The sequence below is a fragment of the Symphalangus syndactylus genome, chromosome 17, assembly GCF_028878055.3.
Source record: "Symphalangus syndactylus isolate Jambi chromosome 17, NHGRI_mSymSyn1-v2.1_pri, whole genome shotgun sequence".
Classification (NCBI taxonomy): Eukaryota; Metazoa; Chordata; class Mammalia; order Primates; family Hylobatidae; genus Symphalangus; species Symphalangus syndactylus.
The window spans coordinates 18335730-18361323 of NC_072439.2; the positions used below are offsets into that span (position 1 = coordinate 18335730).

The 25594-nt window shown below is 47.5% G+C and overlaps 3 protein-coding genes across 3 annotated transcripts in view; 2 read left to right on the plus strand and 1 right to left on the minus strand.

The window, feature by feature from the left end:
* ZNF404 (zinc finger protein 404) overlaps positions 1–25594 on the plus strand; it is a 177136-nt gene that overhangs the window by 52450 nt on the left and 99092 nt on the right. The window lies entirely within an intron of this gene.
* The window catches only part of ZNF283 (zinc finger protein 283), a 104390-nt gene that overhangs the window by 33370 nt on the left and 45426 nt on the right, over positions 1–25594 (minus strand). The window lies entirely within an intron of this gene.
* On the plus strand, positions 17682–24280 carry LYPD5 (LY6/PLAUR domain containing 5). Its single transcript, XM_055249287.2, has 5 exons — positions 17682–17745; positions 20889–21017; positions 21721–21897; positions 22108–22254; positions 22832–24280. The coding sequence occupies exons 1-5, from the start codon at positions 17682–17684 to the stop codon at positions 23068–23070; spliced, it is 756 nt and encodes a 251-aa protein (XP_055105262.2). The 3' UTR covers positions 23071–24280.

Here is a 25594-nt window from a genome sequence, read left to right on the forward strand (position 1 = left end):
ATAGAAAACACTGATGCAATAGAGGCTAAATGCCAGCAACTGCTTATTTGAAGTGGTCCATTTCTGAGATAATTAAAAAATAGATTATTTCAAAAGATGAAGAAAAAAGAGAACAGGCACAAATAATATTAAGAAAGAAAAAGACTGCACAAGAATAGAAAATATTTTTTGAATTAGAATAAATTTGAAAACAGATGAAATGGTCAATTTCCTAGAAAGCTATAACTTAAAGAATTGACAAGAAGAGACAGAAACTTTTAATAATAGACAATTAATCATTAATGATACAGCATCAGTAGTTTAGAATTTAAATTCTAATCATCACCAGGCTCAGATAATTGCATGCAAGAGTTGAATTAAGAAAGAGTTCAGACACATGTGTCACTTCAGATCCTCTCAGCCTCACCTGTGCCTGGGGCCTCTGGAAACTTGTTTCTCTTGATTCACTACTGCAGCAACATCCCTGCATGAACTCAGAACAACTCTACACGGGCACAAGCAGCAACAGAACCTGACCTCATGCCTGCAATGGGCACTACTTGTCTCAAGCCCTAGGGCTTTCCTGTTGATGCTGATGCATGAGACGTTACAGAACCCATTGAACTATTCACACGCGACCTGAAGTACAGCGGAGTTAATAGTCTCTGGGACAAACCTTTCATGAATCAGTGGATAAATTCACCTCCCTTCTTCTCCTCAGCTAGGCGGTCTTAAAATACAAAATTAAACAATCAATTACACTTGATAGCAAGCAGTGGCCAGCTCACTAAGACCTTCATACAATTGTTGTCTCCTTCCCTACCACACTATACTTTTCCCTCTCTCCTGCTTCCCTGGAACTGTACCCGCTGATAAAATAATAGCACAGAAACTTCTTCTCAAGGTCCTCCCTGTAGGGAATGTAAGCTAAGAGGAATGTTTTCAGCAGAGACCCTCAAGATCCTTGTGATAGGATTTCAAGCTTGTTACTTATCCACGTTTGGCCCAAGTCTGACCTCAGAGTGAGTTCAGTAAGTCCATGAACTCACCCTGTGGTTGTTTTCCTCTATCCTTTAACATATATTTGGGATAGACATGCTCATCTTCTGGTAGAACTCATTATAGTAGTTTCCTAACTTGTGAACTAAGAGTCCTTATGGGCGGGGCGCAGTGGCTCATGCCTGTAATCCCAGCACTTTGGGAGGCCAAGGCGGGTGGATCACATGGTCAGGAGATCGAGACCATCCTGGCCAAAAAGGTGAAACCTCGTCTCTACTAAAATAAAAAAATGACTTGAGTGTGGTGGTGCACACCTGTAATCCCAGCTACTCGGGAGGCTGAGGCAGGGGAATCGCTTGAACCCAGGAGGCAGAGATTGCAGTGAGCTGAGATCGCATCACTGCACTCCAGCCTGGTGACAGAGTGAGACTCCATCTCAAAAAAAAAAAAAAAAAAAAAAGGAAAAAGTCCTTATGGTATAAAGGACCAAGTGGACACCCTTGAAATTCAGTACTGTGTTGTGGGAGGAATTGCAGAGATTGCATATCATCAAAAAGTTAGAGGATGCAGGATTATTTGTCCCTATCATATCCCCATTCATTTCACTTGGCCCCTGCAAAAAACCTGCATGACTGAAGCTAGTGGATGTGGTAGATTGAAAAAAAAAATCCACAAATTCTTCCCATTCCTGTGTGTATATTCTTTGCACCATGACTTTGCAGCTCTTGCTTTCAAAGGTGGAGTCAATTTCCCCACTCCTTGAATCTGGGCATGTGCATTTGATTTTCTTCAAGACGGTAGTAATTGTGACACATAGAGGTTTGAAAAATGCTCACTGAATGGAAATCGCTTTCTTATTGCATTTTGAACCCAGCTCCCATGGGTTCAAGCAAGCCTGAACTAGACTGAGGGATGATGAGAAACATAAGGCCAAGTCATTCTCATGCTCCCTCCCCCACAATAACCAACCAACCATTAGAAATTTGAGTGAGGCCTGACTACACTATCCAGCTGCAGCCAAACCAGCCCAGAGCAAAAGAAATGCTGAGAAAGCCCCCAGAATTGTGAGAAATAATATTCGTAATTTCAAGCCTCTGAGTTTTGGGGTTACTGATTGTATTCGTCTGTTTTCATGCTGCTGATAAAGACATATCCAAGACTGGGTAACTGATAAAGAAAAACAGGTTTAATGGACTCATAGTTACACATGCCTGGGGAGGCCTCACAATCATGGCAGAAGAGCAAAAGAGAACAAAGAGACGTCTTACGTGGCAGCCAGCAAAGACAGAATGAGAGCCAAGCAAAAAGGGTTTCCCCTTATAAAACCATCAGCTCTGATAATACTTATTCACTATCATGAGAACAGTATGGGGGAAACCACCCCCATGATTCAATTATCTCCATACCGGGTTCCTCCCACAACATGTGGGAATTATGGGAGCTACAATTCAAGATGAGATTTGGGTGGGGACACAGCCAAACCGTATCACTTATTATGTGGCCAAAGCTAATTCATAGTGACTACTTTAAATGTAAACAAATAGCAGCTCCAATTTCAGCTGCTATGTCAGATGTGACATCTTTACTGGAGTTGACCAACCTAGTTTTTGGTCCTTAGTATGTGCTTAGTGATCTGACAAATGTATTTTACTTGATCTCTGACATTTAGGAGAATCATGTGTGCATGGTAAGGACTGAGGCACTGTCTTGCCCCAGGTTCCTGATAACCCTCCTAATCTCCGTCATATTGTAGTCCACAGAGGCCTTGATCATCTTTACATTCTGAAGAACATAGCACTGGTTCATTCCACCAATAAAATCATGCTAATTTGACCTGGTGATCAGGAAGTGGCAATCACTGTAGAAGCCATAGTAGTGCAAATGAGTGACAGAAAGAGGGAGATAAACCTCATGAATGTTCACTAACTTACCACGTCAGTGAAGATTTTAGAAGTCCAATCATCTGGGACATGCCATAGTATCTCCCTTAAGATAAAGAATAAGTTATTACAACTCACACTTCCTAAACTGATAAACAGGCACATAATTTGGTAGGGTTCTTTGACATTTGAAAGTGATAGATACATGATGATAGATAGATAGATAGATAGATAGATAGATGATAGATAGATAGATAGATAGATAGATAGATAGATAGAGTGGGGTGTGGTGGCTCACACCTGGAATCCCAGCAGTTTGGGAGGCCAAGGCGGTGGATCACTTGAGGTTAGCAGTTCAAGACCAGCCTGGCCAACATGGCGAAACCCCATCTCTACTAAAAATACAAAAATTAGGCATCGTGGCACACACCTGTAGTCCCAGCTACTCAGGAGGCTGAGGCAGGGGAATCGCTTGAAGTCAGGAAGCAGAGGTTGCAGTGAGCTGAGATCGCGCCAGGGCACTCCAGCCTGGGCGACAAAGTGAAACTCTGTCTCAAAAATAAAATAAAATAAAAATAATAGATGGGGGTATATAGATGTGTGTTTATATATGATATATATGATTTATATGATACATATATAAATCACACTTCAGAATAGTGTTCTTTTTTTCTCTTTTTTAAATAGTTCTACGTGTCTTTTATAGCTGGTTTTTGGTTTTGGTTTTGTTTTAGACAGGGTCTTGCTCTATTGCCCAGGCTGGAGTGCAGTGGCACGATCACAGCTCACTGCAGCCTTGACCTCCCTGGCTCAAGTAGATCCTCCCACCTCAGCCTCCCGAGTAACTGGGACTACAGGCACATGCCACTGTGCCCGGCTAGTTTTTAAATTTTCTGTGGAGACGGGGTCTCCCTGTGTTGCCCATGCTGGTCTCAAACTCCTTTTTCTTTCTTTCTTTCTTTTTTAGAAGTAGGTTCTCACTATATTGCCCAGGCTGGCCTCAAACTCCTGGCCTTAAACAATCCCCCCACTTTCGGCCTCCCAAAATGCTGAGATTACAGGCGTGAGCCATCATGACTGGCCTGGAATATTGTTCTGACTCATTTTTCAGATAAACTTGAAGGCTGCTGAGTTTCAAAGCAGGTGAGAGCTCTACAGCAGGTAAAGCCTGTAATGCGATCTCCCTGTCCCTGAGCCACATGAATCAGCAACTTTGATGGTGTCACCTCTATCCGTAGTGATTGAAGCTGTTATGTGGAGTCTCTGGCAAGATACAAAAGCAAAATTACAGCCCGTAAGGTTCTGAAGTAAGTCCATTGATTATGCAGCATATAAGTGCTTTCAATTTGCAAACCAGCTGCTGAGTACTAACAGAGTCTGTGATTTTGACCGTGGGACATCAAGTATCTATATGACTAAAACTACCTGTCATGAGTTGGGTATCTAACCCACTGAGTCATAGTGTCATTTAGGCACAGTTTTAATTCATTGTAAGAGATCTAGATGGCACAAAAGAGTTACACACACAGACAGCTCAGACTCTCATGTCACTGACCTTGGTTGCAGCTATGTTGTTCCTTTAATTCACATTCATGACATCATATGAAGATTTTACTGTAGGAAACTAAAGAAGAAAAGGTCTGGCTCACAGATGGATCAGTATGACTGATATATTCTGGAAGCTGAACCTTAATTATCATATTACAGGACCACTACTCAGAGGTGGGTCCTACAGGCAGTGGTGAAGGTAAATCCTGGTGTGCAGAGCTGTGATTGGAGATCTTCATTTGTTTGTTTGTTTGTTTGTTTGTTTGTTTTAGAGACAGGTCTTTCTCTGTTACCCAGGCTAGAGTGCAGTGGCAGGATCATAGCTCACTGCAGCCTCAATCTCTTGGGTTCAAGTGATTTTTTCATTTCAGCCTCCCCAGTAGCTGGGACTACAGGTGTGCACCACTACACCTGCTAATTTGTTTTGAATGTTTTGTAGAGATGGGGTCTCCCTATGTTGCCCAGATTGATTTTGAACTCCTGGGCTCAAGCCATCCTCCCGCCTCAGACTCACAAAATGCTGGGATTGCAGGCTGAGCCACCACACCTGGCCCCTTCACTTAAATTGGAGTGAGATGTGGCCCAATGTGCAGATATACATGGGCTCCTGGGAAATGGCCCATGGCTTTCTGTTTGGCCAGGATCTTGTAAGGAATGAGACTGGAAGCTCAGGGGGCAAGTAGGTCTAGGAAGAAGTATATAGATACATTTATGGGCATACACACAAAATGCATGCATATATGTGTCTCATCCTAATTCCTACTAAAAATAATCCTTGGCTGGGCACAGTGGCTCATGCCTGTAATCCCAGCACTTTCGGAGGCCAATGCAAGCAAATATCTTGAGTTCAGGAGTTCGAGACCAGCCTGGTCAACATGGTGAAACACCATCTCTACTAAAAATACAAAAGTTTGCCCGGCATGGTGGTGTGCACTTGTAATCCCAGCTACTCAAGAGGCTGAGGCAGGAGAATCACTTGAACCCGGGAGATGGAGGTTGCAATGAGCCAAGATTGCACCACTGCACTCCAGCCTGGGCAACAGAATGAAATGGTGTCTCAATAAATAAATACATAAATACACAAATAAATACAAACAAGAATCCTCCACGAAGAAGGCTCTTAACAACAGTGATGATCCATCCCATGAAAGTAAGTCAGTCCATCTCCTCAGCCAGCCCCATGCTGGTTCAATGGTCTCATGAACAGAGTGGCCATGGTGGCAAGGATGAAAACGATGCCTGTGTGTTAGTCTGTTTTGCATTGCTATAAGGGAATACCGGAGTCTAGGTAATTTATAAGGAAAGAAGGTTATTTGGCTCACAGTTCTGCAGACCATACAAAAAGCATAGTGCCAGCATCTGCTTCTGTTGAGGCCTCAGGAAGCTTACAATCATGGTGGAAGACGAAGGGGAAACAGGTGTGTCACATGGCAAGAGAGAGAGCAAGAGAGAGACGGTGGAGTTCCCGGACTCTTGTAACAACCAGATCTTGAATAAACTCATTACTGCGGGAGGGCACCACGCAGAGGCTCCCTTTCACCGAAACTAATCAAGTTACCGCCACTACTGAGTACCCAATCTGCTAGCAGCAGAGGCTAACCCTGAGCACGTGATATGGAACTGCTTCTCAAGGAGACCAGCCAGCTACCTCATAGTAACGTAATTACACAAGACATCTCCTGAATGGAGCAGGAATTTATTCTTACAGTGTCCTTAATATCTTTATGAGGTTGGAGGTGGGACTCGATTCTAGAGGCGGGGCTCAGACACCAGACCTAACTGAGGACTAGCTAAAACACGGCCTGGGTAGAAGCAGCTTTCCATAAGACACTCCCACCAGTGTGCCATGTCAGTTTGCCATTGCCATGGCAATACCCGGAAGTTACCACCCATTTCCATGGTGATGACCTAGAAGTTACCACTCTTTTCCTAGAAATGTCTGCATAATCTGCCCCTTAATTTGCATGTAGTTAAAAGAGTATAAAGATGACTGCAAAACTGCCTCTGAGTTGCTACTCTGGACACGCTGGCTATGGGGTAACCCTTCTCTACAAGAAGCAGTCCCTCTGCTGCCACTGTACACTGCTGCTTCAATAAAAGTTGCTGTTTAACACCACCGGCTTGCCCTTGAATTCTTTTCTGGGCAAAGCCAAGAACTCTCCTGGGCTAAGCTCCAGTTTTGGGGTTTGCCTGTCCTACTTCACTTACAGTAGTGATACTGACTCCAGATGTGCTTATGCCTTCCTGCCCACACTAATTCTACCAGCACCACCATCTGAGAATGCTTCATCATCGGTGAATTATCACATTCAACACTGCCCAAAAAAGGCATGCATTTAAAATAGCAAAGAAGATGTGACAGTGGGTTTACTGTCTTATTAGATATCCCACCTCACAGAAGCAGCCAACCTAACAGAACAGCAATCTGGCCTGTGAAAGGCTCGGTCTTGTCTTCCTGAATGTAGCATAAGCATTGAGCCAATGAATAGTATAAGGTTCTGTATTGCCAATAGCTAGAATACTGGCACAGAAAGTAAAAGTAAAGGCAGGATTTAGTTTCGCTAAATTGACTAGTTTATTGCATCTAGGCTTATCTGGCTGTGCTTTTATCCTGGTCACACCAATAAGATAGATTCTCCAAGAAATCTGGTTAGATGTTGTGGCTCAAACCTACAATTTCCTTGTGAGTAAAAATGAATGTTTTTAAATATTTTAATTAGTTGGCCTTGTAGGTCTTCCCCCCTATGTTCTTTATCACTGTCACAATTATTGTGTGAATGTGAGATGAACAACCAAGGTTCAAGTTATTTAGCCCTTTAAAAATAGTCTGAAAAGAAGGGAAGGGAAGAATTGAATTGTAGAAAGACCCCTTGCCTATGCCAGAATTTATATTTAGGAGTGAAGCAAATGATGTCTGCAACTTGCTTTTAATTGTTCGACAGTAATAGACAAATAATAGATGATAAAGATGATAATGATGATACATAGCTGGATAGATAGATAGATAGATGGAATAACTACAAATTATTCCCCTCCCTCTATTCACACCTTTTGTTAGTGCCCTTCTGCACTGACTCTGGGATACCCTGGTGACTTGCTCTGGCCAATGGGACATGAAACATTAGCAAACATAACATAAGCAAAGGCGTGAAAATCACCTGCTTATTATAGGTTGCCCTTTTTTGCTCCCCTTTGGAACGTTGCAACTCCCATGTGATAAAGTTCAAGCTAGCCATTTGGAGGAGAACTGAGGCCTGTATGACAGCCAGCCAATTACCAGTCTTGTGAGTGAGACCATTCTGGGTCATCCAGCCACCACCCAACCCTCCAGCTGACCACAAGCACATGACAGAGCCCAGCAGAAGTCAGTCAAGCCAGCCCATATCAGAACCACCCAAGAGACACACAGGATTTGGAGAGGGGTAAAATGCTTGATGTTTTAAGCCCCTACGTTTTGCTTGTGGTTTCCTATGCACCAGAAGCTGACATGGAAGATAGAGATAGAATAAGCAAATATGGCAAATGTTAACAATTTTGATCCACATAACTGCTATATGGATGATCAATGAGCCTTCCTGCCTGCCTTCCTCTTCCTTCCTTCCTTCCTTCCTTCCTTCCTTCCTTCCTTCCTTCCTCCCTCCCTCCCTCCCTCCCTCCCTCCCTTCCTTCCTTCCTCCCTCCCTCCCTCCCTCCCTCCCTTCCTTCCTCCCTCCCTCCCTCCCTCCCTTCCTTCCTTCCTTCCTCCCTCCTTTCTTTCCCCCGTTGTCACCCAGGCTACAGTGCAGTGACACAATCTCTGCCCACTGGAACCTCCACCTTCCAGGTCCAAGCGATTCTCCTGCCTTTGCCTCCCAGGTAGCTGGGATTACAGGCGCTGGCCACCACATCAGGCTAATTTTTGTATTTTTAGTAGAGACAGGGTTTCACCCTGTTGGCCAGCCTGGTCTTGAACTCCTGACCTCAGGTGATCTGCCCACCTCGGCCTCCCAAAGTGCTGGGATTACAGGCATGAGCCACCACGCCCAGCTGATGAGCTACTTTTTCAACACTTTCACACCTTTAAATTTGTTTGCAATGAAATTTAGAAAAAATCGCCTTTATTTTCATGATGTCATGTTTCTCAACTATTCCATGTTATCCTTTTTTTTTTTCCCTCAATCTCCTGGGCTCAAGCAGTCGTCCTGCCTCAACCTCCCAAATGCTGGGATTACAGGCATAAGCCATGGCACCCAGCCCCATGTCATCCTGTATTTCAAAGTTAATCTGTGAAACATTGCTTATATCAAGTTGACTCAAAATACTCACCTCTCACCTTTTATTTAGAGCCTTGTCCAGGCTCTAAATAAAATATAAATACAAAGGATATTTAATAATTCTTTATGAACATATTTTAAAGCTGTATTAGAAACTACACAAATGCTGCCAAAGAAAGGTGTTTGATCATGCTGTGGGTGGTCTGGTATATATTTACTATTATTTAAAAAATATTTTTCTGTTAGGCTGGGTGCGGTGGCTCACGCCTGTAATCCCAGACCTTTGGGAAGCCAAGGCGGGTGAATCACCTAAGGTCAGGAGTTCAAGACCAGCCTGGCCAACATGGCGAAACCCCGTCTCTACTAAAAATACAAAGAATTAGCTGGGTGTGGTGGCAGGCACCTATAATCCCAGCTTACTCGGGAGGCTGAGGCAGGAGAATCGCTTGAACCCAGGAGGCAGAGGTTGCAGTGAGCCAAGACCGCTGCATTCCAGCCTGGGCAACAGAGCGAGACTCTGTCCAAAAAAAGAAAGAAAGAAAGATAAAGAAAGATGGAAAGAAAGGAAGGGAAGGGGAAGAAAGGGGAGGGGAGGGGAGGGGAGGGGAGGGGAGGGGAGGGGAGGGGAGGGGAGGGAAGGGAAGGGAAGGGAAGGGAAGGGAAGGGAAGGGAAGGGAAGGGAAGGGAAGGGAAGGAAAGGGAAGAAACTAGCAAAATTAGCCAGGCATAGTGGCACACAACTGTGGTCCCAGCTACTCAAGAGGCTGAGGAAGGAGGATCACTTGAGCCCAGCAAGTTGAAGCTGCAGTGACCCATGATTATGCCAGTGCACTCCAGCCTGGGTAACAGAGAAAGACCTTGTCTCAAAAAAACACACAACTATATAACATCAGTAGCAAGACAACCATGTTTACTCCCATTAATTCTATTCAGTCATGTACTGGGAGTTCTAGCCTATACAATAAGGCAAGAAAAAGAAAAAAAGGCATAAAGATTGGAGAGGAAAAAGTAAAATGGATTTTGTTATGCAGATGCCATGATTCTACTGTCACCGTGTGCAGTTGTTCATGTTGGGCACTGCACAAGAACACTACACCTAAGGAGGCGCTATTCATATCACAGACATCTTCACTATTTTGAAAACAACTTTTTGAAAATTATTGTGTATTGTGTATGCTATTGCCGGTTGCAAAAGTGATTTACAATTTATTGCAACTATGTTCCAGCAGATGGCAGTAAAGTGTCTTGTTCCAAGAGGGTTGGTAGCTACCATTCTACTTCCATATACTAAGAAGACATTGGTTTTGAAAGGGAAAGACGTGTTGATTTTATGTCGTTTAAAATAGTCTGTGCTTCTAAACAACGAGCTGCTCTTCCACCTGATATGCAGAACATTTTGTTAAAGTCCCTAATGGTGCCAGCACATTGTCTGTATTCAGTATTTCATATTGCAGTTCATATTTTCATCTAATTATTTATGCAACCAGACTGGAATTGTTGAGTTCTATGTTTAAATCTACAAGTCCTGGCCAGGCACGGTGGCTCACGCCTGTAATCCCAGCACTTTGGGAGGCCGAGGCGGGTGGATCACCTGAGGTCAGGAGTTCGAAACCAGCGTGACCAACATGGTGAAACCCTGTCTCTACTAAAAATACCAAAAATTAGCCCAGTGAATTAGCCAGGTGTGGTGGCAGTCGCCTGTAATCCCAGCTACAGAGGCTGAGGCAGGAGAATCGCTTGAACCCGGGAGGCGAAGGTTGCTGTGAGCCAAGATCTCGCCATTGCACTCCAGCCTGGGTGACAAGAGTGAAGCTCTGTCATAAATAAATAAATAAATAAATAAATAAATAAATAAATCTACAAGTCCTTTCACTTGGCACAAATCACTGTATAATAATATCCGGCCAGGTGTGGTGGCTCACACATGTAATCCCAGCACTTTGGGAGGCTGAGGTGGGCAGATCACGAGGTCAAGAGTTCAAGACCAGTCTGCCAACATGGTGAAACCACGTCTCTACTAAAAATGCAAAAATTAGCCGGGTGTAGTGGCAGGCGCCTGTAATCCCAGCTAATCGGGAGGCTGAGGCAGGAGAATCACTTGAACCCGGGAGGCAGAGGTTGCAGTGAGCCGAGACCACGCCGTTGCACTCCAGCCTGGGTGACAGGGCAAGACTCTGTCTCAAAACGACAACAACAGTAACACAACAAACTAATATCCAGTTACCATTAATCATCCACAAAGAATGTGTGTGGGTTGAAATTAAAGAGTATTATGCAAGTCTGTTAATTATATTATTATAGTAGTTGTTTATTATTGCTTTAGAAATTTCATCAGTATAAAAATAAACTTATGAAAATTTAATGATTTGTTACCTAAACAGTATTGTAAGATGCTAAAATTCTAAGACAAAATATTAACCTTATTCAATGTCTATCAAGGACAAAAAATAATCAGGACCAGAAAATGGAAAGCTATTATGAAACGAAGTGGATCATTGAATGAATTTTTGAGAAAAACAAAATTGCAAGGGGAAAAAATTTCCACAACTGCTATTTTGGCAGAATGTAGCACAGATCCATTAATTATTGAGCAGAACAGACCATGAATTTACTCCTTCCGCTTTTGTGTAAGCCAAGAAAAGGAAATTCAAGAAATAACTGGAAGACAGGAAAAATGGAGAATAAATGAACCCTTTAATTACATGTTCTTTTCATCAATCCAGGTACCCAGCCACCTAATTTAAATATTAAACTCTTTAAATGTGAATATTTAAATATTAAACCCTTAAATTTAAACTCTTAAAAATTATTCACCTTAAATAAGAGCAGTTAGGCTGGGTGCAGTGGCTCACGCCTGTAATCTCAATGCTTTGGGAGGCTGAGGCCAGTGGATCACTTGGGGTCAGGAGTTCGAGACCAGCCTGGCCAACATGGTGAAACGCCATCTCTACTGAAAATACAAAAATTAGCCAGGCGTGGTGGTGGACACCTGTAATCCCAGCCTCTCCGGAGGCTGAGACATAAGAATCACTTGAACCTGGGAGGCAGTGGTGAGTCAAGATCACGCCACTGCACTCCAGCCTAGGCAACAGAGTGAGACTCTGTCTCAAAAAAAAAAAAAAGAGCATTTAACTTGCAACAGACAGTAACGGTAGATGGAAAAGTTGTTTCACATCAATTTTTTCAACTGAGGAATAAATGACCAGATCAGGTAACTTTGTTTAATCTCAAAGGATTCTGCAATTAATCTTTATCTCAAAGAGGTGGAAAAAACACACTGGAAGTGGAGAAAAATACACTAAAACAAAGAAATGAGTAGAATGTAGTGGATGCTGTGATTTGCCACCAAGATCTCTTTAGGAATGAAGGACTCTGACAGCTGCTTCTGATGTCAGCCCCTTGGGCATTGCCTCAGCTGATCAGAACCCACAAGCCCAGTGCCAGACCTCCCCCTGGGGTGCACTGAACCCTTGGTTTGACTGAATCAGGACCCAATCTCGCCCTCTGCTCAAAATCCAGTTTCCTTTGCCTCCTTTATGCAGCTATTGATCCCAAGGTCCTGCACGCTAATGTCAGCCTCACAATCTGCCTCCCAGGAGAGCCTAGCCTGCAACAACACAGGTGAGCACAGCTATCACAAATTATTTGAAAATTAGAAGGTGGGCCAGGCACGATGGCTCACACCTGTAATCCCAACACTTTGGGAGGCCGAGGCAGGTGGATCACCTGAGGTCAGGAGTTGGAGACCAGCCTGGCCAAAATGGCGAAACCCCATCTCTACTAAAAATACAAAAATTAGCTGGGCGTGGTGGCAGGTGCCTGTAAATTCAGCTACTACTCAGGAGGCTGAGGCAGGAGAATCGCTTGAACCTGGGAGGTTGCAGTGAGCTGAGATCACACCATTGCACTCCAGCCTGGGTGACAAGAGCGAAACTCTGCCAAAAAAAACAAAAGAAAAGAAAGAAAATGAGGTGAGGGGCACTTCCACAAAAGCATGCAACATTCAAAATGATTTGATATAATAAGCAAAAAAATTCAAAGCAGGGTCCCAGACAGATATTTGTACAGCCATATTCATAACAGCATTACTCACAATAGCCCAGAGGCGAAACAACCCCAGTGTCCATTGATAGATGGATGAGTGAATAAATAGAATGCGGTGTATCCACACAATGGGATATTGTTCAGCCTTTAAAAGGAAGGAAATTCTGACACATGCTACATACAACATGGTTGTACCTTGGGGACATTATGCTAAGTGAAATAAGCCAGTCACTAAAGGACAAGTACTATATCACTTCACTTCTATGAGTTATCTAGAGCAGCAGTCCTCAACCTTTTGAGCACTAGGGACTGATTGTGGGGAAGACAATTTTTCCATGGACCCGGGGGGTAGGGGATGGTTTCAGATGATTCAAGAGCATTACGTTTATTGTGAGTTTTATTTCTATTATTATTACAATGTAATATATGATGAAATAATTATACAATTCACCATAATGTAGAATCAGTGAGAGCCCTAAGCTTGTTGGGTTTGTTTTGTTTTGTTGAGACGGTGTCTTGCTGTGTCGCAAGTGGCGTGGACTGCAGTGGCGTCCACTGTGTCGCAAGTGGCTGGACTGCAGTGGCGTGATCTCAGCTCACCACAAGCTCCGCCTTCCGGGTTCAAGGATTCTCTTGCCTCCGCCTCCTAAGTAGCTGGAATTACAGGCGCCCCCACTATGCCCAGCTAATTTTTATATTTTTAGTAGAGATGGGGTTTCACCATGTTGACCAGGCTGATCTTGAACTCGTGACCTCAAGTGATCCTCCTGCTTCAGCCTCCCAAAGTGCTGGGATTACAGATGTCAGCCACCACGCCCGGCCCACTGAGCTTGTTTTCCTGCCACTAGACGGTCCCATCTAGGGGTGATGGGAGACAGTGACAGATCATCTGGCATTAGAATCTCATAAGGAATGCACAACCTAGATCCCTTGCATGCGCAGTTCACAATAGGATTCACGCTGCTATGAGGATCTAAGCCACTGATCTGACAGCAGACAGAGCTCAGGTGGTAGTACAAGTAATGGGGAGAGGCTGTAAATACAGATGAATCTTCCCTCCCTCGCCCACTGCTCACCTCCTGCTGTGCAGCCCCGTTCCTAACAGGTACTGGTACCAGGCCCTGGGGGTTGGGGATCCCTGATCTAGAGCAGTCAAATTCACAGAAACAAAGTAGAATAGTGCTTGCCAGGCAGTGTGGGGAGGAGGGATAGAAGAAAGGGGAGTTGTTTGATGGGTGAAGAGTTTCAGTTTTGCAAGATGAAAAGTTCTGGATATTGATTGCACAACAACATGAATACACTTGATACTACTGAACTGTAAAATAAAATTAAGATCTGATTTGAAAGAAAGAGATATTGATGCTGCAGGAAGAATGTATGTGAAAACAACTAAAGAGGCCGGGTTTGGTGGTTCACGCCTGTAATCCCAGCACTTTGGGAGGCCGAGGTGGGTGGATCGCCTGAGATCAGGAGTTTGAGACCAGCCTGGCCAACATGGTGAAACCCTGTGTCTACTAAAAATACAAAAATTAGCCAGGCATGATGGCGGGCACCTGTGATCCCAGCTACTTGGGAGGCTGAGGCAGGAGAATCACTTGAACCTGGGAGGCGGAGGTTCCAGTGAGGCAAGATGGCGCCACTGCACTCCAGCTTGGGCAATAGAGTGAGACTCAGTCTCAAAAAATAAAAATAACAAGATAACAAAATAATATATTGGCACACAATCTGCATGATCCAATTTTTGACAAGGTAATGACTAGAGTTCCAAAAGAAAATTCACAATTCTGGTAATGAATGGAATAACATTTATGCAGAACATGAAGACTGGAAGCAAGGGATGACCCACATTACTTAGGGAATATCTTAAAACTCATTACAATTATGACTTGTTTGATTAATGGAATCATTTCCAATAAGGCAAGAAATACTAAATACTTCTCAACTATTTGGGCGACAAACCCTAGAAGGTACCCACATTTAGTAAACTGCTTATGAAAATCAAATATGGAAAAAAATTTTGAAAGGCCAGATGTTTGCAAACATGATTGGAAATTGAACCATGCGTGGAAACTGATGGAATGCAACAGAAGATCCTTGAGAACATTCTAAGGCATTCAAAATTCTAAGGCATTCAACAGACTCGTGAACACTTAGACACCAGGCAGATGAGGACAGCCAGATGGATGCTCCCAAAAGTTACAGGGAGCTGACACTTCAAAGTCTCCAAAAGTACCTGAACGATACCAGAATCAAAGGTGCACACAGCACTCACTTACTCACACACTCACCAGACTGGTCTGCCTACCCTGTAAGCCTCAATCCCTGAAACTGACAACTGCTGTGAAGACCTCCAATGCCTCCACCTTCCACGGGGGCTTCAGAAAAACCATCCTCCTTCCTGGCCAGACTCCATTCTCCAGAGACCCTGAGCACAACCCTGCCCCGGCCTGGATAGAGCCCCACTGAGAGCCTGGGGCAGAAACTGGAGAATCAGGAAGGAAGAATAATTTGTATGCAAAACAGGTTCGGGGAAGTAAGGCCTGATGGGAAGAGGAGGGATTTGGCAAGATGAGGGTAAGGGAGGACATAGCTTGGTGAGTGTCCACAGTGGCTGCTGTCAAAGAAAAATTGCACAGGCAAGGGAGACTTTATTCAAGGTGATTGCAATAGGGAAAGAGACTGAACTCAACTCCAATGAAACAAATGTGCTAGGTTGGTTAAGCCCTAGGTGAGTTAATGGAAAAATACTGGAGGACAATAGGGGGAGGTGGGTCAATGGGATGTATCCATCACATGGAGTTATTCCTGAGTCTGCAAATGCTTTTCTCTGTGATTGGGCCATCTGAGTTTGCTGATTGTCAATTATCAAAGTGAGGCTCCTACCCTCCCACAGAGACTGGGTGACAGGGGTGCTATCTCCCTTGATGATTTCAAAGGGATAATTCCCAGGTCCTTGAAAAAGACATTCCTGGGTTGTAACGCTGGCAAGAGACCAGGAGAAGATTTACCTACATTTCAAAGGGGCAGAGAAGGCCAGGTGCGGTGGCTCACGTCTGTAATCCTAGCAATTTGGGAGGCCGAGGCGGGCAGATCACTTGAGGTCAGGAATTCGAGACCAGCCTTGCCAACACGGTGAAACCCTGTCTCTACTAAAAATGCAAAAATTAGCCAGGCATGGTGGCACATGCCTGTAATCCCAGCTACTTGGGAGGCTAAGGCAGGAGAATGGTGTGAACCCATGAGGCGGAGCTTGCAGTGAGCCGAGATCACGCCACTGCACTCCAGCCTGGGCAACAGAGCAAGACTCCATCTCAAAAAAAAGAAAAAGAGAGGGGGTGGGGGAGAGCAGGGAAAGAATTTGCAATTATATTTGGCCCTCTGTGTCTATGGCGTTCTGCATCCACAGGTTCTACCTCCATGGATTCAGTCAACTTTGGATAAAAAATATTTTAAAACCAAAAAACAATAAAAAAACATAGAAAACAATATGACGTAACAACTACTTACATATTGTTTACATTATATTAGGTATTATAAGTAATCTAGAGATAATTTAAAGTATACAGGAGGATGCACGTAGCTTGTATGAAAATACGACACCATTTTCTATCAGGGACTTGAATATCCCTGGATTTTGTTATCAATAAGAGCTCTGGAACCAATACCCTGCAAATACCGAGGGATGACTGTACAAGTTTTCTAAAGTAAGTGCTCTACAAAAAGCATGATCCAGGACCGAGAGTCAGGAAGAAACCTGTCTAAAGTTTAGTCGATCTGAGGGGACCATTAAGGCTCTTTTGGTCTCCAGTGTTAAGTGGACTCTGCCATCCAGATGTGGGTCTGAGATTCTAGGTGTCTGCACATGGCTGGTGCCCACCCTGTGGCTAGTATCCACTAGCCTGATCCAGCAGGCAGCATCTCCAAGCAGCAAGAAGTGAGACAAACCAGGAGGTGCTAGCCTGGGGTCTCTGCCCCAGCACCAACCACCTGCTGGGGCCTCCTCTGGACCTCCTCTTCTGCTGAGTGTCTGAGCATCCACATGTGTCTCTCTGTGTCCTCGGGGGACAGTGACCCTCTGGTCATCTGCTGTATCTCCATCTTCCTGATTTCATTCATTTAATAAATGTTTCTGAAACACCTGGGGGCATGTTGTGTCTATCACGGTGTCCCTCTTCACCTCTAGGTTTGTCTGTGTGACTACACAGTCACATCTGTTCACACCAGGCTGTGTCTGTCTTTCTGCATCTCATGTGTAATTGCTTCCTCGAAGGCACGCTCTCTCTCTCTCTCTTCCTCTCTCTCTGTTTCTCTTTTGTGTCTGTCTCTCCCTGTATGTCTCTTGGTGCCTCTCGTTTGTTTGTGTCTTCATTCATTGATTCATTCGTTCACTCATACAGTATCTCAGACATTCCTGGAGGCCCCCGAAGAGTTCACAGCCTGGTAGGGGAGATAGACGCTGGCCCAGCCTAGTTTGATCAGGGCTGGGAGACAGGAAGGTGCTGGAGGCTGAGGGTGTGTGGATGAGTGGGGAGATGGGGGTCAGAGAAGGTTTAGAGGATGGGACAATGAATGTGTCTTTGGGTGTGGAGATGTCCCAGGATTGGAAGCTGTGTGGGTGGTGTGTGTTGGGGTGGGGGAGGGAAGGGAAGTCAAAAGGCCATATGTGCCACCCTCAGATTAGAGCAGAGTGTTGGGAGGGGTGTAGGAAGAAGACCAACAAGACATCAATCATTCAAAATTAAGGGTTCCAGACTTCTAGTTCCCTCCTCCCTCAGACCCAGAAGTGTAGGTCTCCAGCAACCGAAGATCACCCTGTTTCCATCACGATTACCTAGGGAGAGACCCGCCCACATAGGGAGGGTGGGACGGAGAAATACTGGCCAGGCTGGGTGGCCGGGATGCTTAGGACTCAGTAAGGAGAACCAGCCAGGCAGCGCATCACAGCGGGAGGAGCTGTCCCAGGTGGCCCAGCTCAGCAATGGCAATGGGGGTCCCCAGAGTCATTCTGCTCTGCCTCTTTGGGGCTGCGCTCTGCCTGACAGGTACCCAAACTTCTGAATCCAGTAGTGAGAAGGGGCTGGGGGCCTGGACTCCTAGATCTGAGGGAGGAGGGGGCTGGGGGCCTGAACTCCTGGGTCTGAGGGAGAAGAGGCTCGGAGCCTGATCTCCTGGGTCTGAGGGAGGATGGGCTGGGGGCCTGATCTCCTGGGTCTGAGGGAGGAGGGGGCTGGAGGCCTGGACTCCTGGGTCTGAGGGAGTTGGGGGCTGGGGGCCTGGACTCCTGGGTCTGAGGGAGTTGGGGGCTGGGGGCCTGATCTCCTGGGTCTGAGGGAGGAGGGGGCTGGAGGCCTGGACTCCTGGGTCTGAGGGAGGAGGGGGCTGGGGGCCTGGACTCCTGGGTCTGAGGGAGGAGGGGGCTGGGGGCCTGGACTCCTGGGTCTGAGGGAGTTGGGGGCTGGGGGCCTGGACTCCTGGGTCTGAGGGAGGAGGGGGCTGGGGGCCTGGACTCCTGGGTCTGAGGGAGTTGGGGGCTGGGGGCCTGGACTCCTGGTCTGAGGGAGGAGGGGGCTGGGGGCCTGGACTCCTGGTCTGAGGGATTTGGGGGCTGGGGGCCTGGACTCCTGGGTCTGAGGGAGTTGGGGGCTGGGGACCTGGACTCCTGGTCTGAGGGAGGAGGGGGCTGGAGGCTTGGACTCCTGGGTCTGAGGGAGTTGGGGGCTGGGGGCCTGGACTCCTGGGTCTGAGGGAGTTGGGGGCTGGGGGCCTGGACTCCTGGGTCTGACGGAGTTGGGGACTGGGGGCCTGGACTCCTGGGTCTGAGGGAGTTGGGGGCTGGGGGCCTGGACTCCTGGGTCTGAGGGAGTTGGGGGCTGGGGGCCTGGACTCCTGGTCTGAGGGAGTTGGGGGCTGGGGGCCTGGACTCCTGGGTCTTGGTGGGCAGGAGCTTGGAGGCTATGTCATTGTCATTTCTCTTCCCTGCCTTTGTTCTTCTCCCATCAGTCATTTTTCCTGGTGTCTCTCTTCCCACCATCCCAGTCCTTCTTCTCTTCCTTGCCCAACCCCCAACTCAAAGGTATTTCCAGGGAGCCCTCAGGACTCTTTCCGGAACTGGCAGGAACCCTGGCTTCATCTTCAGGCAACCTCTACCCCATTGTGGGCTGGGACAGGAACATATTCATTTCAGAGTGGAAGTGGTTACAAAGATAGGGAATTAGAAATGTAGAAAGGAGGCTATTCCTGCACACAACTAAATCTGTGTGTTTCTGCTCCTTAATGGGAGAGAGTTTGATTTCTGTATGTGTCCAGGTTCAGCATGTCCTGTGGGTCTCTGTGTTTGTGTGTGTTTCTCTGTATAGGTTTCAAAGTCTTAGCCTGAACAAACGCTTTTGTGGGTCTGTTTCTGAGTTTGCTTTCTTTGTAAAAGAGATGCGTGTGTAATTTTGTGTATCTGGGTCTGTGTTTATGTATCTCTGTGATTTTTAAGCCTATATTTATGTATATGTGCTCAGTTTTTGTTTTTTATTTTGTTTTGTTTTTTGAGACAGGGTCTTGCTCTGTCGCCCAGGCTGGAGTGCAGTGGCACAATCACAGCTCACTGCAGTCTTGCCCTCCTGGGCCCAAGCAATCCTCCCACCTCAGCCTCCTGAGTAACTGTGACTATAGGCATGTGCCACTGCGCCTGGCTAATTTTTGTATGATTTTGTAGAGGTGGGGTTTCACTATGTTGCCCAGGCTGTCTCAAACTCCTGAGCTCAAGCAATCCACTCACGTCAGCCAATGAGACTGGCCTTTTCTCTTGTGGTGGTTTTTTAAATCGAGATAAGGTCTCACTCTGTTGCCCACGCTAAGGTGTAGTAGCACAATCATGGCTCACTACAGCCTCAAACTCCTTGGCTCAAGCAATTCTCCTGCTTCAGCCTCCCAAGTAGTTGGAACTGCAGGGGGACACCACCATGCCCGGCCAATTGTTTGGGCCTTTTGATGTGTTTTTTTTTTTTCTCTCCATGTATCTGTGTTACATGGGTCTATACATTTTGTATCCATATGTGATTTTAATTTTTTTTTTTTGAGACAGTCTCCCTCTGTTGCCACCCAGGCTGGAGTGCAGTGGTGCCATCACAGCTCACTGCAACCTCTGCTTCCCAGGCTCCAGCGATTCTCATGCCTCAGCCTCCTGAGTAGCTGGAACCACAGGCATGCACCACCATGCCCAGCTAATTTTTGTATTTTTAGTAGAAATGGGGTTTCACCATGTTGCCCAGACTGGTCTCTAACTCCCGAGTTCAGGTGATCCTCCCGCCTTGGCCTCCCAAAGTGCTGAGATTACAGGCGTGAGCCACCACCCCCACCTGGCCTCCGTATATGATTTTAAACTGTATGTTTTTGCGGTCTCGTTTGCCTGCATCTCTAAACATTGCATAATTGCAGCCTCTGGTTTTATTTGTGCTTCTATGATTTGGGACCTCTCTGGGTATGATTTTCCGTGCATCTGGTCCCGCTCTGTGTTGATATGGTTATCACACATGCATAAGCATCCTCACAGACACGTGCTTTGGTGTCTGTGTGATTTTCCATGTGTGAAGTGCTGTGCCTTAGTTAGGGGGGTTTATATTGCAGGGTCCAGGTGTGTACTTGTTTTGTGTGGGAATGTAAAACTGCCTGGGTGCATTCAGGATATTCTGTGTATATTTGTGAGACTTGGATGAACCTGTGTATATGTTGTTATTGTGTGTTTATGTCAGTTTGTGTGTTGCTGGGGCTGATGTATGGGTTTACAGGGCACTACAGGACCACACTTCACTCTACCTGTCCTGGAGTGCATGTTTCCTGTCAGGGGTCTCTTACTGTGCTGTCCACATTGTGAGTTAAGCATGGGGAAGGATGGGCAGAGCAAGAATGAATCACTTTTCCTTCCTATTCTAAATCATAGCTAGGGAGAGGGCTTCCTGGAAGAGGGTGGAGACCTGGAGTGGCCTGGAGGGAAAAAACTGGACTGTCAGCTGCAGAGAGGTCATTACTCTGCCATGAGACAGACACAGCTGTGACCAGCTGCAATAGCATCACCTGGTCTCTCAAGGCGTGGCTTCCCTGGGAGCAGAGGGGCCAGGCCCGTGTGCCTGTCATTTGCTGGGTGGAGCTCTGAGTTGCTGGGACAGGCTCTCACTGGCCACGCCTCTCTCCCCAGGGTCCCAAGCCCTGCAGTGCTACAGCTTTGAGCACACCTACTTTGGCCCCTTTGACCTCAGGGCCATGAAGCTGCCCAGCATCTCCTGTCCTCAGGAGTGCTTTGAGGCTGTCCTGTCTCTGGACACCGGTAAGGAGCGGGAGCAGGAGGACAGGGATGAGAGATTAGGGAGGAAAAAGCGGGGAGAGGGGAGCAGAAAGGGTGGGGAATTGAGAAGATGAAAATATAAAGATAGAAAGATGGGGAGGGAGAGGAAGAAGAGGAGGAAGAAAAGAAAAGGGTGGAGAGGGCTGGGGCAGTGGCTCAGGCCTGTAACCGTAGCACTTTGGGAGGCAGAGGCTGGCGGATCACGAGGTCAGAAGTTTGAGACCAGCCTGGCCAACATGGCGAAACCCCGTCTCTACTAAAAATACAAAAAGTTAGCTGGGCGTGGTGCCGGGCACCTGTAATCCCAGCTACTCGGGAGGCTGAGGCACGAGAATCGCTTGAACCCGGGAGGCGGAGGTTGCAGTGAGCCGAGATCGGGCCACTGCACTCCAGCCTGGCGACAGAGCGAGGCTCCGTCCCCCGCCCCACAAAAGAAAAAGTGGATGAGGGACGAGCGGTGGGGGGAGGAGTCAATGGGGAAGCAAGGAAGAGAAGGTGGGAGAGGCGCACAGGGAGGAAGAGTGGAGGAAGGGAAGAACTCGGGGAAAAGGTCTGGGGGTGAGAGGAAGGAGGTAGGGGAGGAGGTGTAGGCGAAAGCAAAAGGGTAGAGGGAGGAGGAAGAACGCTGAGACTGGAGGGAGAAGGGTTTCGGGAAGCAGAGCACGAGCCCCGATCCCGCCCCCAGGGTATCGCGCGCCGGTGACCCTGGTGCGGAAGGGCTGCTGGACCGGGCCTCCTGTGGGCCAGACGCAATCGAACCCGGACGCGCTGCCGCCAGACTACTCGGTGGTGCGCGGCTGCACAACTGACAAATGCAACGCCCACCTCATGACTCATGACGCCCTCCCCAACCTGAGCCAAGGTGCGCGGCAGAGCGGGGCTGGGCTCCGGGAAGGACAATGAGAGGCCGGGCCCCCACGGGGAACGCTTGGCCTCCGCTGAGCGCCTTCTCTTGGCGCGCTAGGATCCCAGCCCCCTAGATGTGCTAGGCGGGGGCTCTGGCGCAGTGCGCAGCCCACACCACTGTGCCAGTGTACCACGGCCTGAGTGTGCATCTACGCTCTCTTGCCAGCACCCGACCCACCGACGCTCAGCGGCGCCGAGTGCTACGCCTGTATCGGGGTCCACCAGGATGACTGCGCTATCGGCAGGTCCCGACGGGTCCAGTGTCACCAGGACCAGACCGCCTGCTTCCAGGGCAATGGCAGAATGACAGTCGGTGAGGGGCTGGAAGGGTGAAAGGGCCTGGGCAAGGGATATGGAAGCAGGGCAGCCATGAGGGTAGTGATACCAGACAGGCCCAACAGGGAGACATGGCCCTGCTCTGAGGTGGGAGGCATGGCCCTGGTCTGAGGGAGGAGACATGACGCTGGTCTGAGGGAGAAGATTTGACCTTGGTCTGAGGGAGAAGATTTGGCCCTGGTCTGAGGGTGGAGGCATGACCCTGGTCTGAGGGAGGAGGCATGACCCTGGTCTGAGGGAGAAGCCTGGCCCTGCTCTGAGGAAGGAGGCTATGCCCTGGTCTGAGGGAGGAGGCATGGCCCCTGGTCTGAGGGAAGAGGCATGGCCCTGGTCTGAGGGAGGAGGCACAACCCTGTTGTGAGGGAAGAGGCATGGCCCTGGGATCTGAGGGAAGAGGCATGGCCCTGGTCTGAGGGAGGCCTGGCCCTGGTCTTAGGAGGAAAAACTGAAGCAAGTCTGAGGACCGAGGCATGGCCCTAGCCACCAAGGTGAAGGTTCAGGTGCAGCCATCTCCCTCATTTCTGACCGTTCCTCACTGCTCCGCCCACCCCCAGGCAATTTCTCAGTCCCTGTGTACATCAGAACCTGCCACCGGCCCTCCTGCACCACCGAGGGCACCACCAGCCCCTGGACAGCCATCGACCTCCAGGGCTCCTGCTGTGAGGGGCACCTCTGCAACGGGAAATCCATGACCCAGCCCTTCACCAGTGCTTCAGCCACCAGCCCTCCCCGAGCACTACAGCTTCTGGCCCTGCTCCTCCCAGTCCTCCTGCTGGTGGGGCTCTCAGCATAGACCGCCCCTCCAGAATGCTGGGGACAGGGTTCACACACCTCATTCTTGCTGCTTCACGTAACTCACTGGAAAATGATGTTAAAATAAGAATTGCACTCCTGTCCCTCTGGCCTTCCATCTCTCCCTCCCTTGTGCCCCCCAGCCTGGTCAACAGGACTGGAAGAAACTGGATATAGTCACCAGCGTCCCAGGGGAGGGCAAAACAGCCACGTCCTGCCCTGATGAAGAGCAATTCTGATCACAGCTGTTACTCACTGAGCACGAGGCAGGCACCAGGCATCCCGTAACACGGCTTCCTGTGCTCTCCCTCCAAAGCCTGTCGCAGCTCTAGGAGGGAGCTATACAATGATGTCTTTATTAGTGTCATCATGAGAGGCCCAATAAGCAGTATGCCCTAACAGTTAGTAGGCCAGGCTCTGGAGCTAAGCTGCATGGGTTCAAATCCCAGCTCTAGCATTCAGCCTGCAGAGACCATGGGTGAGTTACTTGAGCTCTGTGTGCCAATATTTTCTCACCTATAAGGTAGAGGTGAAAATAAACTCTATAACGATGACAAGAACTGCTTCACAGTAGTTGCAGTGAGGATTCAACGAGATGAACATTTAGTACTTGGGACACAGCAGTGGCCCAGTATAAATGGGCTACTGTCATAAGCCCTAAGTCACAGGGCAACAAACTGAGAGGCAAAAGCACTTGGTTGAGCTTGTGTATCTAGTGAGTAGAGATTCAGGAACCAGATTCCCAGCCCAATGAACTGCTAAGCAACCCCACCTCCTAAACACATGAGTACTGATTAACTTCACAGAAAAACACACAAGGCAAAGTTCAGCGAGGTGAAATTCTCCAAGCTGTAAAGATCAGGGAAGACTTCCTGGAGGAATTAACCCTTGAGCAAAATCCTAAAGGATCAATAGTAGCTGGCAAAAAGAAGCAGGAGAAAGGGCATTCTAGGTAGAGGAGACAGCCTGGACAAAGGTCCGAGGGAGGAAGGAACACAGGGTGTGCAGGACACTTTCACAAGTGCATGAACTTCATAGGTATGGGATCCTTCAGCATGTTCTCTGTGCACATGCTTGACCATGTTCTTTCACATGCTTTTTGCCACTTGATCTTTCCAGCAACTCAGTGAGGGAAGCAAAAAAGTAAGTTGCATCCTGCTATTGTCCGAATGTTTGTGTCTCCTCAAAATTCATCTTTTGAAACCTAAGAACCGAAGTGATGTTACTGGGAGATGGGGCTTTGGGAGGTGGTGAGATCATGAGGGTGGGGCCCCCATGAATAGGATTAGTGCCCGTATAAAAGAGACCCTGGAGAGCTGCCTTGCCCCTTCCACCTCATGAGAACACAGCCAGCAGGTGCCTATAAGCAAGAAAGTGGGTCCTCACCAGCCGTCAAATCTGCCGGTGCATTGATTGTAGACTTCCCAGACTCCAGAGCTATGAGACATAAATTTCTGTTGTGTATAAGCCATACAGTCTATGGTAGTTTGTTACAGCAGCCTGAAGGGACTAAGACACGTTCTTCTTTTACAGACAAGATGCCCAAAACACAGTGAGAGAGCAATTTTCAGAGTAAGTGCATAGCAAGAGTGGACTCCCGTATCTTCTCGCTCCATGTCAGCAAGCAGCCTTGTGGGGAGGGGGGCAATTCAGAAATGCTCCGCTCCTATGCTCCTGTAGGCTAATGTGACAAGGGCTTCAGGTGTCTTTACACCCGGACATACAAGGGGAAGCTGGATGTCTTCATTCATCCTTCACATTTACTGAGCACCTACTATGTGCAAGGCGCTGTTCCAGTTGCTGGGCATACAGCAGGGAACAAAAGTGGCAAAAATTCCCACCTTCAAGGAGCTAGCCTTTTTGATGGGCTAGCAATCCAAAGCAAACTTTGGAGTGCAGTGGCACAATCAGCTCACCTCGGCCTCAATCTCCCAGGCTCAAGCAATCCTCCCACCTCAGCCTCCCTGGTAGCTGGGACTATAGGTGTGTGCCACCACACCCTGCTAATTTTTGTATTTTTTATAGAGATGGGGCCCCACTATGCTGCCCAGGCTAGTCTCAAACTCCTGGGCTCAGGTGATCCTCCTGCCTCAGTCTCCCAATGTGCTGAGATTACAAGTGTGAGTCACCACGCCTAGCCAGATTTTGGATTTTATTGCAAATGTGGTCTGAAGTTGGGATGGCCAGTTTGATGTGTCAGCTTACCTATGTGACAGTTCCAGTTATTCAGTCAAAAACTAATCAGTGTGTTGATGTGAGGGTATTTTGTAGATGTGATTAAAGTCCATAATCAATTGACTTTGAGGAAGGGAGATTGTTCTAGACAATTTGGGTGGGCCTGACTCTATCAACTGAAAGGCCTTAGGAGCAGAGATGAGGCTTTTCTGAGGAAGAAAAAAACTGCACCTATGGACAGCTGCTTCAGCCCATGCCTGAGATTCCAGCTTGCTCTTTCTGACCTGCCTAGCCAGGCCACATAAGCCAATTCTTTGCAATAAATCTTATATTATAGATAGTCTACTGGT